The sequence below is a fragment of the Falco punctatus genome (assembly GCF_963210335.1).
Source record: "Falco punctatus genome assembly, chromosome: 11".
Taxonomy (NCBI): domain Eukaryota; kingdom Metazoa; phylum Chordata; class Aves; order Falconiformes; family Falconidae; genus Falco; species Falco punctatus.
In genome coordinates this window covers 16571490-16585539 of record NC_137591.1, presented here as the reverse complement: position 1 = coordinate 16585539, position 14050 = coordinate 16571490, and the positions used below count along the sequence as shown (strand labels likewise).

The following is a 14050-nucleotide window of genomic DNA, read 5'->3' as shown; positions in this document are numbered from 1 at the left end:
GTGAAGATGTTTGAAGAGAAGCTGGACACAGCCGATTTCTGCCTCATCTTTGCATGGACTGGAGACAGAGAAGGTGAGGGGAGAATGTGGGAAACCAGAGAGAGAAACCACAAAAAACGAGAGCTGCCTGGGGAGCTGACACAGGCGTGGGCAGAAGGGGGTACTCCTGAGACGCATGCACAGGCTGAGCAGGATTCAATGGACATTTAGAGAAGAAAATAGAAGACGATGCAAAGAGATCTACCATTAACATTAGAGAAGGCAGGAAGAGGGCTTGTGAAAACCGACAGAGCTCTGTTTTAAAAGAACAAATATAACAGTACGAATACTTATAATGAAGTTAATTCAGTGATCATACTGCTTGTTGTACAGCAAACTTTTAATTTAGCCAGAACTGACCCCTGCTTCTGCTGTCACCACATAAGGAATGAAGGGTGAAGTACAAGTACTTGTGCTCTTTACAGAAGCCTCATATGTGTCCACTTCTCACTGCTCTTGGTTTTTGGTTTGTTAGTTTGTTTTAATGACATCTTTGAACCCCTGGCCCTTGTTTCGTGGGTGGTTTTTTTGTTGGTTGGGGTTTTTTTTGTTTTGTTTTTGTTTGGTTGGTTGTTTTTTTTTTTTTCTTAAATAACATCCTTGTAGCCAGGATGGGGAGGTATGGATTCGATGGATGGGCTACAAAGTGATTGAAGGCTGTCTGGACTGCTGATCTATAAGAGTAGTCAGCAGATGAAAGTCTAATCAGTGCCCTGTATGAGCATCACTTCTCTGTCATTAGTACTTGTTCATTGTCTCTTTTAACAACCTGAACTTTTGAAAAGAAGGCACCCTCAGGAAATCCATGTCAATGATGACGTTGAATTGGTGGGAGCAGTCACTGCACTGGGGTGGCCAGGCTGCCACCCAGGGGACCCTGACAGGCTGGAGAGGTTGGCCTGACAGAGGTGTGATGAGACTGACAAAGGCAATGCAAAGTTCTTCACCTGGGATGGAGTAACCCATGCAAGTGTGTCGGCTGGGCGATGCCCAGACAGAAAGCGGCTTTGCAGGAAAGGGCCAGGGAGGTCTGAGGACAAGCTGGTCTGGTGACCCGGCAGTGTGCTCTTGTGGTGGTAAGGCAAACTGCATCACCGGCTGCAACAGCGAGGGCACAGCTAGCATGGGAATTACTTCCCCCCTCTGTTTAGCAGATCTGGGGCTGCATCTGGACTACAATGTCCAGTTTTGGGTCTGCAGTACAAGAAAGATATTCACACTTGCTGTGAAGAAACATCAGGGTTTGTCTAGCCTGGTTGCCCACCGTTCACTCTGTCTTCTGACCCCTCGCATTTCTGAAATTTTAATGTTGTACTAATACACAAATTTCGATTTGGGTCAGCTCTTTATTCTCTTACTGTATTTTTATTTCCATTTTCAATATGTTGCATCCGGACCTTTGCCTACAGAACAAGCTTTCTGTATATTTTCAGTATTTTTTTGACTCATAAAAGATCTCATGTACCCCAAAGTCTGTCTTGTTCTCCAGCCATGCTTGTTGTATTAACAAAAAATATTACCTTTTCCTGAAAACTGTGTCTTGCTTAAATTCAAATCCTTTCCTTCATTTTTACCATGTCTCATTGTTGTTCTGTTGTTTGCAGTTGATGGAAAGATGACCCCCCCTTTAACTGGAGATTTTAGACCTTCCCAGTTGCTTGAATCCACCATGCAGATCCGGTCTGATATAAACCCAAGGTACGGCAGGTCTCTAAGGCTTGACATAGGATGGAGGTGGGTTATGGAAAGGCAGAACCAGATGTTTAAAAGGAGCGCCTTTCTTACACCCGACCCTTCGCTCTGTTTCAGTTTGTACGTATATACGGTCGCAACAATGGGTGTCAACACAGAATACTTTCAGCATGCTGTTGAACTCCAAGGCAAGGTCCTGACAAGAGTGCCAATGAAGTTTGATGCCAAGGTAGACATGAAACTGAAAAATGCTAAGATCGAAACAAATCCATGCCACGAGGAAACCGAGATAGTGGTTGGAAGGTACGGTAGCATTGCTTCAGAATACTTCTGTCACTGAAACCTTACAGAGTTCACTACCCACTGACCTCTACAGATGTTTCCAAATAGGCAGAGTGACTTTTCAGCGTGTAGCAGAACCTTTGGGATAAAGAGAAAGGAAGAGAAATAAGGGAGTTAGAAGTCAAATGATACCTACATTATTCGGCAGTTTAATTTTTAATTTGTTTATTATTTTGTGGTTCTAATTTTTATTTGTTTATTATTTTATTGTCTTTTAAGGTTTTTTAATTTTTATTTTTAAATTAATGTCTTTCATGATTTGGAAATTTGTTTAAATTTATCCAGATTTTGAAAAATTTGTGTGAAATAAGGAACCGGTGTTTGTCATGAACTCTTATTTGTCTTTAATAATATTTATACTTACAGTTGCATATACAGTCCCTGAATGTTTGAACAATTCATTCAAACAACATAACTCTGTGCTCTCACATGATACTGACAGGTTAATCCAAAGACAAAGGGTCAGAAAAATTAGTATTTTTTTCCACATATCTCAACAGACACAAGGCTTTTGCTGTATCAAGAAATATAGGAGAACTAGGTGTTGAAAAGAGGACCTCAATTCTCCCAGGAGATGCTTCATCTGATATTGTGGAAGAACCTTTCAAACCATCAGAGAGAGCTTCCAGTGAAGATTTCACAGTGGTAACCTATTCCTTTTTGCTTACACAGTAATATTTGCCTTCCCTGTGATACGTATGTCTGCAGTTTTACCCTTGCCTATGATATGCTCCCAGTGGTATTCATGTACTCATCTCCAATGCAGCAAGGAGCTGACAGCATGCCAAGGAAACATGCCTACAGCTCTCAAGAGGATCTTCGCCATGCTGTAAGAAGCAAAACTCATAAACAAGACATTTGCATCAAAATGCATCATATTGGTTGTCAGCTCTGCTTTTCCAGAAGGTCACGAGATGCCAGTTTCCTAAAAAACACGTATTTGCACAGATTAATTGGAGAACATGAAGCTAAAATAGTCTTGATGCCAGGTACAATACTGAGCCCAAGCCTTGTCATCTTAGATTTGTCGGTGCTATTTGGAGCAGTATAACCTTCTAATGTGTGCAATTGGTGTGTAGTTGAAACAGATGCCGATATTGACAAAATTCAGCTGGAGATTCAGGCAGGATCCAGAGCAGCTTCCAAAGTAATTCATGTGGTAAACTCAGAGTCTGAGGAAGAGGATGAGTCATCTCCATATGAGGACATTCAAGCGAAACTGAAGAAGATTCTAGGCATTGACAATGTGTTCAAGGTAAGAGACTTTAAGTGTGGGAGGGGGGAGTATTTTCCCACACATGAAATCAAGAATTTGAAGTTTATTGTGGAAAGCTGGTGCGGGAAAGCAGAGATGGGGCTAGTTTGAAAGGTGCCAGTGCCACATCTGGTGGGACTGATCCTGTGAGGTGCATCCAACTGGGGCTGATCCTCCATGCTGGGCTAGATTTCAGCTAAGCAGGGTGGATTTAAAGGGAGATCTACAGCTTCTGCAGTGAGTGAGCCAGAGAAGTTGTCATTCCTTGAAAGGCCAGTGTGAGCAGCTTGTCTAACACTCAGAGAATTTTACATTGTAAATATAAAAACAGATGTATCCCCTCTCTTGCACTTCTCTTTAAACTGTTTTTGCAGGTTGCAAATAAAACACTACAACAGAAGAAGCAACCTTCTAAGAAAGGAAACACTATGCTAACAGAAACAGAGACTGGGACAGACCCCAATACAAAAAATCCCTCGAGCTCATCGTCTGCCTCCTCAGCTGTCTCTTCTTCTTCATCATCTGCTGCTTCTTCTGATCGTAAAAAAGCCATGGGTGAAGATGAGAATGATCAAGTAAAGCAAGAAAAAACCAAAGATGCAAAGAGCAGCAAGAGCAGCAGCAAGAGCAGCAGTAGTGGCAGCAGCAGCAAGAGCAGCAGTAGTAGGAGCAGCAGCAGTAGTAGCAGCAGCAAGAGGAGCAGCAGCAGCAGTGGCAGCAGCAGCAGTAAGAGCAGTAGTAGTAGTAGTAGTAGCAGCAGCAAGAGCAGTAGCAGCAGCAGCAGCAAGAGCAGTAGTAGTAGCAGCAGCAGCAAGAGCAGTAGTAGTAGCAGCAGCAAGAGCAGTAGTAGTAGCAGCAGCAAGAGCAGTAGTAGTAGCAGCAGCAAGAGCAGTAGTAGTAGCAGCAGCAGCAGTAGCAAAGGTAGTAGCAGTAGCAGTAGCAGCAGCAGCAAGAGTCACCATAGCCATGGGCATCACTCAAGGTATCTGAATGGCAGCAGCAGCAGCAGTAGCAGCAGTGAGTCATCGAGTCACCATAGCCATGGGCATCATTCAGGACATCTGAAAGATGGCAGCAGCAGAAGCACGTATTCTGAAATATGGGTAACTGTCAGTAAATTGACCAATGCTGCTAATGTTCATGAATCACATTCCTGATGGCAGCTGGCTTTGCATCATAAATCTGGAAATTATGAGTTGACACAGTAAATTTTAGCAACATAAAATTGCAAAATCTATTCTGCAAGCACACCTGCAATCATTGGCTCAGATATCTACTTCAAAGCGTTCCAAAAGTTTCTACAAGTTTGTTGAAACTTTTGTTATAGGCACAGAACCATTTTTTGCCAATTTACTGCTTTCTGTCAATAGGCTTTGCATATTTCTGTCTTTATTTTGCAACAGGAACATTAATGCTTTGCATAAACTACTTCAGGTCTTGCGTTATGTGCTTGTGACTAAGCATACAGAACTATGTATGAATGATAATGAGTAAAATCCTTACTTAATTCCCAGTGCTCAGATTTCAATGTAATTGCAGCATTTCCTTTCTTCTGAGACTTTTCATCTTGTTTTTATCATTTTCAAAGGAAGAGCATGAGATTTATCAGTATCGCTTTAGATCAGCGCATAGACAAGAGGTGAGTTTTTCTTTCCTTAGTAAATTAAGTATGGAATCTGTCATGAGTCAAATGGAAACCTTAAAGGCAAGTTGTTGTCTTTGTTCAGGAAAATTACAGTACTGATAACGTTTAGAACACCAAATCAACTGTGGCTGTTCTTCCGAGATGCATAAAGACAAAGTGTGTTCTTCTTTGTTGTGCACATGGTGCCATTTGTGGCTCTCAGAGTAGATGCAAAGCTCTACCAGAGCAGTACCAAGACTGGGGACACACACACTTTGGAGGAACAAAGATCCTACCATCAAGGGCTTGGGTCATTTGACTGGCTTTGATCACCTGGCTTCCTGGGTTGGAATCGCTGTTGGTACACACTGGGATAGTGATGCTGACAAACGTGGGAGGATGCTTTGTTTTATGGTGCTTTAGTTTAGCAGAACATTCTTACTAGGGCATGTGCCAGTCAGGAGCAGTGTACTTGATATTAGTGTTCCTCAAAAAGTGAAAAGTTCAGCTGTGTGTGTCTGTTCAGTTGGCACTTCCCATATAGTCGGTCCATTCAGTACATCCTCCAGCTGACCAGGCCCCTCCAGAAGTAAAATGAACCAGTTCTGGTCTTTCATATTGGATTGAGAGGCTGGTTCAATTTGGCTTGCTCTGGTCCATTGTTTTTTCACACAGGGAACTCTCATGTAGACGTGTTGCTTATTTGTCTCTTCTGAGAGGTCAGATGTATTTGGGGAAACATGATTTTTCAGAGCCAGATCACATATGCTAAGCAGGACCAAGCATATTGCAAGTTATTGAGCTGCTCAGGGTTGGAAAACAAGTTCACCAACACCAAATGCCATGACAGGGAGTATTTGCAGCACTGCCTAGTGCAATTTCTTCAATCGCACTTTTAAGTTCCCCTCTTGAGCATGATGTGTTTTCTTCTTGCAGTTCCCAAAACAGAAGGTCCCAGCTGACCAATTTAGTAGCACATACTCCTCTACTGGATCCAGTCATGCCTCATCTGAAGCTGCTTCCCGGGTTAGTTTCACCATTTTTAGGGGGTTTTGACAGCTTGGAAGAATGGCAGCGTGGCTGTGCATTTGCAGTAATTGTGTAGTTAGGATAACGGGAAGAGAGGAATACCAGCCTCTCACGTCTCAGGTATCAATCAAGAGTGAGACACGCACCATCGTTCCCACACAATCCTCTGCAGTGAGGTGAGCATCCTTCCTGCATCTTGCACCACAGCCCTCACAGGGGAATCTCACCCCACAGATGCCTGCAGAGGCTGATCTTGTGACTCTGCAACCAGGAGGGAAGCTGAGGTGCTGTGGTGCCGGTGCAAGGTGGTGGTGGTGGGGGACTGAGGCTAAGACTCAGCAGAAGGCATGCTCCAGAGGTGACATTGGCCCCTTGCTACCACCCAGCCCAATGCCTGCAGCCTTGCTCTCTGAGGCAAGTGATGAGGTGAAGTCTAACAACGGAGGAAAGGAATTGCAGGCCCTGCTGTCAAGGGGGCACATTGAAGACAACGTCCTGAATTATATTTTGTGCTAGGGTGCTGTGCAAACCTGCCTGCCCCACAGAACTCACAGCTCAGGTGTGAGGTGAAGGCCAGCAGACTGACCAGAGATGAGCAGGAGGACACTAGCTGGGGGGTGCTACTGCTGTGAGGAGGAGTGATGAGTGCCACGGACAGCTGATGTTGTTAGTCACATTGAACCGCTTTCTTTCATTGACAGGCAAATATATGGGTATCCACAATGAAGCCCAAATCAGGCATTACTGTACCCTAATGAAAGGAATATTCCCACAGTAACAGCTGTAGCTCAGAAAGCGGCACAAATTTTGGCTCCTATAAAATACAGTGATAAATCCATCTGTGCATGCAGAGGCACATGCGCACTAAAGACATATGCATGAGAGTTTATAGGCATGTGTATGTGTGTGATGCATATGCTGGTATGTATTTGCAGTTCAGTTGCTTATTTTTCATTTATTCATCTAGATCTTGCATCTGAAACGTTCCATGGTAACTGTTTTATAATTATATTCTTTGTGTAATTTCTCCCCCTTCTTCTCAGCCTAAGTTTTTGGGAGATGTTAAACCACCAGTATTAGCTGGTTTTCTTTACGGCATTCGTAATGACAAGAAGATAGGAGGCCTCCAGCTTGTGGTATATGCTGATATTGACTCCATCAGGCCCCAGGTGCAGGTATTTGTATCAAATCTCACAGATTCAAGCAAGTGGAAGCTCTGTGCTGATGCCTCAGTCCTCAATGCTCACAAGGCAACGGTAAGGCTCAAAATAGTTATATACAGCTGTATGCGTCACATGAATGTTCCAAGCATTTGAAAATGGACGATTTCTTTCTCCGTGACAGGCTTACCTGAAATGGGGCCGGAATTGCCAGGACTACAAGATTTCAGCTGAGCTGGTAACTGGGCGGTTTGCTGCCCACCCTGCTGTACAAGTGAAACTGGAGTGGCCTAAGGTGCCCTCAAGTGTCAGATCCATAGCAGAATGGTGAGGTTTTAGTCTTTGGTGACACTCATTTGTCGTATCTGTCAACTGGGGAAAAATCAGCATCCCCCCATGAGGTTCTGGTGGTTAAAATACTGGCTGTTATTTTATTCTCTGATCTGCCTGGGTACTGCCTTTGGACATAAAAGCTGAGTGGGAGATCATAGCCATCCTGTTCTGATGTACGGTAATTGTTTGTACCGGACATAATTACTAAAACCTGAGGAACAGATCGTTCCTTTCACTGATCACTCGATCAATAGCACCGAGACTGATCATGGGGACCTAGCCAGTGATCCTGAAGACTCTTTGTGCTACTTACACACACGTGTGAGACAACCTGGTTGGGATGTGTGCTGCTTTTTGCTTCTCTATTTCACCAGATCTTTCTGATTTGAATTTTTGAAGGTTTTACAAGTTTGTCCCTGGGGCTGCATTTATGCTGGGGTTCTCTGAAAAAACAGACAAGAATCCTTCTCGACAAGCCAGGGTGATCGTGGCTCTAACTTCTCCAAGGACATGTGATGTTGTTATCAAGCTTCCCGATGTAATTATGAAATATTATTATCACTCTCCTATTTTTTCCTAGTAGAAAAGTGAGACTGTTGCATTTTAATTACAGTGGCTTAATTACAGAGAAAGAAAAATTAAGTAAGCATCCATTTGGGTGCAAATGATGAAAAAAATTTGTGTTTATTCTCAGCCTTTTCATATTACATCCAAGAATATTCATAGAGTGATTTTGTTCATGGAAAAAGTGGGTACTAATAATGACATGAGTTTCCATCTGTAGTAGCTCCATACATGCTCACCTAACCACCTTTGAAGGGGAATAACTAATTCTCTCCCAAATAATACCTGAATGATGGCCCACACCGTGAGAGAAAACTGTAAGCAGAAGCAAAAAGCTCATGAACAGCGAGGCAGATGAGTTGCGTTCATGTAATGTCTTTGTCAACCAAAGTAGAAGAAATTGAAATCAAAGAAGAGAAAAAGCTGACTTCAGCTGTTTGCTGTGAATACCTGGCAGAAATGTATTTTGAATGTGCTTTTGGATTCCTTTTCAGATCATCCTCTATGAAAAAGCCATGAGGCTTCCCCTGTCACTCCCTGTAGGTCCAAGGATACCAGCTTCAGAGCTGCAGCCTCCCATCTGGAATATCTTTGCTGAAGCCCCCTCTGCTGTGCTTGAGAATTTGAAAGGTCAGGGTCTAACCGGGTTCAGAAGCATGATATCCTCAGTCTCCCAAATTACTTGAGCACTTTCTGAATTTTTCTGTGATTATTTGTCTCCACTTAATTAGGAAATGTGCTGTCACAATGCAAGGATGGTTCAGCTGGGAGAGAATATTGTGCATATAGTACAGAAATTATCAGCCTTCCAGGGAGCAAAATACCAGTTATCTGAGTTGATAACATTTGAACTTTCTGGCAATTATTTTTTGTTAGACAGAGGAGTAAATTTTCCATGCCTTGTTTAGAATTTATGGTGGTTTAGTAGTCAAAAGACCCTGTAATCCATAAAAAAAATATCACATAGTGGAAAAAAATATGAAGCTACAATAATATAGCACTAAAAATAAATATATGCCATTTCCTGACTTTCTTTTATGGAAGAGCAAATACTCACTGGCATTTTATTTAACCAGCTTACTGCTCAGTTTCCCACAACAAGATCACAACCTTTAATGAAGTTCAGTTTAACTATACAATGCCGGCACACTGCTACCACATCTTGGCTCAGGATTGCAGCTCTGACCTGAAGTTCCTGGTGATGATGAGGAATGCTGAAAAAGCTATGAACTTGAAAGCAATCAACATCAAGCTTGGCAGTCAGTAAGTAACTCCTGCCAGATGCTGGGAGCGTGAGGGACTGCATCGTCCACGTCTAACGTGAGAGGAGCTTAGTTCTGAGCTTTACTGCAATGGTTAGCAGCCCAGGGGATTCCAGCATTTCCCTTATTTACTTTCCATGCATGTTGAATATGATGCTGATGATGTTATCCTGCATCTTGGGTGACAAGAATACCCCCGATGGAATTTAAGGGGTTGAAATAATCTTATGCTGTGACCAGTGATATGTAGTGAACAGGAAAATGCCTTTGTCACTGTGTGCATGTAAATGTGATACAAACAGGGTATGAACGCTCTTCTCCTTAACAGTGAAATTGATATGCGTCCTGCAAACGGACAGGTGAAACTGCTGGTAGATGGGGTTGAAAGCCCCACGACGAATGTTTCGTACATATCTACTGGTAAGTGATGCACCATCTGTTGTTTCATTGTCACATATATTTTAGGAGAAAGAAAGACTCTATCAAAGAGATTCCATCAGTATTTCTGCCTTTGGTTGTAAGAGTAATACTTAAGAACATGTATTTTACTCATTTACATTTAGAATGACTGATTAGAGAGTGAAGCTCTTGAAGTGGCCTAACTAAGCAAGGTTTAACTAACATGAAGGTCACTCCTTTTCATACATTGCTGCAGCTCCTGCTGGAGTTCCAAATTTGAGAAATGTTTTGGTTATGCTGTAAGATCTTGTTTGATTAAAACTTTTTGAAGTAGAGCTTTTGTAAAATTCACCACACTATATCACTGTTTTTCCGAACTTCATTTTTAGGTATAGATCTGGCTAGCATTCTGAAACCTGCAGGCAATAAATATGGAGAACTGCTAAAAGAGCCTGCTTGCTTCTCTCAAAGCAGAAATAGTTTGGGGTTTTTTTTGTGAAAGGTACAGGAGGACCTAGTTACATCCTGTGCTGTGCAGTCAGGGGCTATACACAATGCAGGTAGCTCCTGACTGTGGAGCTGTGGTATATGAATCAGGCTAAATCTTGCTGAAATTGGGTTAGCATCTGCCAGTGCTGAGCTCTGTCCTATTTGTTACGCACATGGGAAGCAGTAATTGTGCTAGAAATGGCTGCAGTGACAGTCACAGTGTCACTGTGTCACATATAGGGTACTCAGGGCCCTGTATATCTGCACAACTATAAAGATACTATAGACAGCTCTGTAATAATTTCTAGAAATAAATGTGAATATGTTAATAATGCAAAGATGAATAAATCTGTGATCATTAAAATTGTTTTCCAACGTTTTACAAACACCTGTTTTCTGTATATAAACATTTCTATATTGTTTTGCTGCCTGTTTTCTTTCTTGAATAGAACAATGGAGGAATTTGAAGGAGAAGAACATTTTAGAAACATGACAGTTGCTTTTTTCTTTCTTAAAAAAGCTAGGTTGGGTCTGTTTTGGTTTTGCTTTGTTTTATTTTGTTTTCTTCTAGGTGCTCCTCTGTGGATCCACAGTGAAAAGCAAGGGCTTGTACTTGTTGCCCCAGCCTATGGCATTGATAAATTGTACTTTGATGGATACACATTCAGGGTATTGATATTCCTCTTCATAAGCTTGGGTGTTGAGAAATTTCCATAGGGTTCCCTTAAATCTTCATGTATGAGTGTAAGAGTATATAGTGGCAAATCCAGATGTGTGCAGGGCCCAAAAAACCCCAAAGGGAAGCGACACTACAGCATTGCACAGCGGTGCTCTTTATTTCTAGGCAGGAGATGTAAGAATCTTTCACTGACAAAAATACCTTATTCTTGCAGTACAGGTGTGTGTTGGAAAATGGGCTGTGAGCGTACACACACTGCGTCAGCAGTGCATTGGCAAGAAAAATGAGTTTTCAGCTCCTGTCCACTATTCTTACAGCTGTATAATTCTTCAAATCAGCAAAATTGCAGCCATTCTTTTAAGATGAATAAATGCTTTAAAGGCTGCATTAAAAATAATGTGAAATAGGAATGTAAGAAATTGGCAAACCATATTGTACCTATCACCCGTACTATGAAAACATCCCTCAGACAAAAGCTTTATTGGATTAATAGTTTGGACTATTAATAACTTAACATACCAGACTGGCACAGTAGGTTTTAAAGGCTGTAACAGTCAAAGATGCTGCAGCACCACGGGAGTTTGGCATCTGGCTGTCAGACCCTTTTGAATTCCTACTAAACAGATTTTAAATGTTTGTGCATTAACGTATACTAGAAGGGACCTGCATAGCAGAAGTCTGTTCCATAGGTATTATTTTTGCTAACTTAAAATGGTTTTGACTTTTTTTTTTCTCAAAGATTCAAGTTGCTTTATGGATGGCAGGGAAAACGTGTGGAATGTGTGGAAAATATGATGCAGAATGTGAACAGGAATATCGGATGCCCAATGGATATCTAGCTAAAGATGCAGTGAGCTTTGGACATTCTTGGATTTTGGAAGAAAAGCCCTGTACAGGAGGTATGCAAGCTCCAATAAATTTAATATAATATACTGCAGTTCTTTAGAATATGTAGAATCGGTTTAGAAAATTTTAAATCTGTGAACAATTTGGAAATACAAAGCATTTTATAAGGATTCATTATTGTTATATATAAAGTTTTAAAATTACTTGCCCGTTTAGAAATAAATTAGAAGTTACAAGTTAATCAAGACAAAATACACAAGTCAGTTGAAATTAAATGACCAAGCTGAAACAAAATCTTTGTTTCAGTTTTGAAGTTTTAGAAGACCAGAAAAAAATGTTAAGAGGATAAATTCACACGTAATGCTTTGATTTAAGCACAACAGCATTTTCCAGACATCAATATCCAGCGTTTGACCCATCAAAAAAATCAGATGGAGATTAGTAATTATTACCATGGCTAAGCACCTGATTTTTGAACCAGTGCAACCTGCCAAGCAAAGCATTCAAGTGCATGAGCAGTTCCAGGGACTTAATTACACGGTTGAAATAAAAAAGCTGTATTTTAAGTGCTTCAGTAGATTAGGATCTGATGGTGTGCTGATGCTCCCCGCTGAAGTTATGATGCAAGAACATCCTACAGTGCTGCAAGGACAGGCACAGCTGCCTTTGTGAAAAGACTTGTCCTGGTGGGAAGGACTTCCTCAGTCCCTAGAGATGGCTTCTACGTGTTTAGTTGTGCATTAACTGTTACTCTATGTCTTTGTCAAGAATACTGAGCATCAAACTTGCTTCAGATAGATATAACGTTGCATATACCCAATAACATTCCCACAGTTGGCAGTGACCACATATAGTGGAAAAGGCTGGAATTTCAGAGAATGAAACTTACAGTCAAGAGTAGATTGTGGCCCATTTAGCTTCTCACACACTTGTAGCTGCTCATCCTGTGAATGCAAAATGTGATCAATATTACCGACTGGCAGCAATGACTTTTGGTCTCTCTCTGCAGCAATTCTGTATCTGAATGACAGTGGTAATAGTGTAATTCTTTAGAGACTATTTTTATTTGGTTAGAAACACTGCCTTTATTTCCTCTGCTGAGTATTCAACACTTTCCAATGTGGTTTTGTAGCTATCCAGTAAGCTGGTTTGCTTTGAAAACTGTTTTTTAGAAAGTACATCAGGTTATGTTTCTACATGTTAATCTAGAAATAAACCAGTTGCATTTGAAATTGACTTTCCATAGCTCCATACCTAATTAGCTGATTTGAAAAGCTTATCAGTGAGTGATACTGCTTCACTTATGATCAAAATACAGTTTTCACAGAGGAAAGTTGTTTGCAAATTGGCAGCGCTGGCAGTTGGAGATCTGAAGATTTTTGAATGTCAGCACCTAAACTATCACCGATGATGTGTTACAGCCTGTAAACTGCGACGCTCGTTTGTGAAGCTTGAGAAGACGGTTCAGCTGGTGGGTGTAGAGTCCAAGTGCTATTCTACAGAGCCCGTGCTGCGCTGCATGAAAGGATGCTCCACCACCAAGACTACTCCAGTCACTGTTGGTTTCCACTGTCTCCCAGCTGGTAAGCCAACGGAAATTCTACTGAACAGGGGCTGCACAAAAGTCTAAATAGATTGTGCCTTGGCACGGTTATTCCACTTGAAACGTATGAATAACACATCCACAGGCAGGGTTGACTTACTGTGCTATTGACTGAAGACCTTTCCCTGTTGTCATTAATACGTAAAACTTCCTTTAGCAAGATAAGTGTTTTTCTGTTGTAATTTTAAGTTTTTCATTATACTGGAATTTAAAATCTATACTGAACTCCCCTTCATGGTGCTTTGAGCTAACAAGGTAAGGGCAGGGAAACAGCACAGTCAGCAGCAGCTGAAAAGCCATGTATTGCAGCCCCAGAGGATTCAGCCACTGATCATGTGCAGCACCCTGAAAAGGGGATCCTTACCTCGTATATTTTAATATATCACTGCCTTTGGTCATGATCCTTTTTCACTGAGCTGATTTAGGCAATAGAAGGGCAGGTGTGGGCGGGATTTCTGCACCCAAGTGCAGTGATATAGGAGGATGTCTTTTTTTGTAGGTATATTGTAGATTATAAGAGTTTAGCTAAGGTAGATATAGATCATATAGATTATAGGTTTGTGTCTGTTTTCCATGTTTGTTTTCCCTTTAAGACCATAATATCCTTTCCTAAATGTGTTATTAATAAAATTCTAGATGGAAGTAGTAGTTTCCAAGGTAGAACTGCTTTATTAATTAAGTGGTTCTCCTAGAACATCTCTGTGTGACTTAGACAAGTATAAATATGTAAGCCA

General features: G+C 41.4%; 1 protein-coding gene across 1 annotated transcript in view; it reads left to right on the top strand.

Annotated features, from left to right (window-relative positions):
• Window positions 1-14050, top strand: part of LOC308071302 (vitellogenin-2-like) — a 32428-nt gene that overhangs the window by 13184 nt on the left and 5194 nt on the right. The window contains exons 18-34 of the mRNA XM_080406517.1: window positions 1644-1737; window positions 1849-2034; window positions 2574-2718; window positions 2840-3062; window positions 3153-3328; window positions 3703-4431; window positions 4917-4967; window positions 5889-5978; window positions 7025-7237; window positions 7326-7468; window positions 7874-8012; window positions 8533-8668; window positions 9115-9301; window positions 9629-9720; window positions 10760-10857; window positions 11607-11766; window positions 13135-13296. Of these exons, the coding sequence (XP_080262643.1) occupies window positions 1644-1737; window positions 1849-2034; window positions 2574-2718; window positions 2840-3062; window positions 3153-3328; window positions 3703-4431; window positions 4917-4967; window positions 5889-5978; window positions 7025-7237; window positions 7326-7468; window positions 7874-8012; window positions 8533-8668; window positions 9115-9301; window positions 9629-9720; window positions 10760-10857; window positions 11607-11766; window positions 13135-13296 (3024 nt within the window). The remainder of the gene's footprint in view (window positions 1-1643; window positions 1738-1848; window positions 2035-2573; window positions 2719-2839; window positions 3063-3152; window positions 3329-3702; window positions 4432-4916; window positions 4968-5888; window positions 5979-7024; window positions 7238-7325; window positions 7469-7873; window positions 8013-8532; window positions 8669-9114; window positions 9302-9628; window positions 9721-10759; window positions 10858-11606; window positions 11767-13134; window positions 13297-14050) is intronic.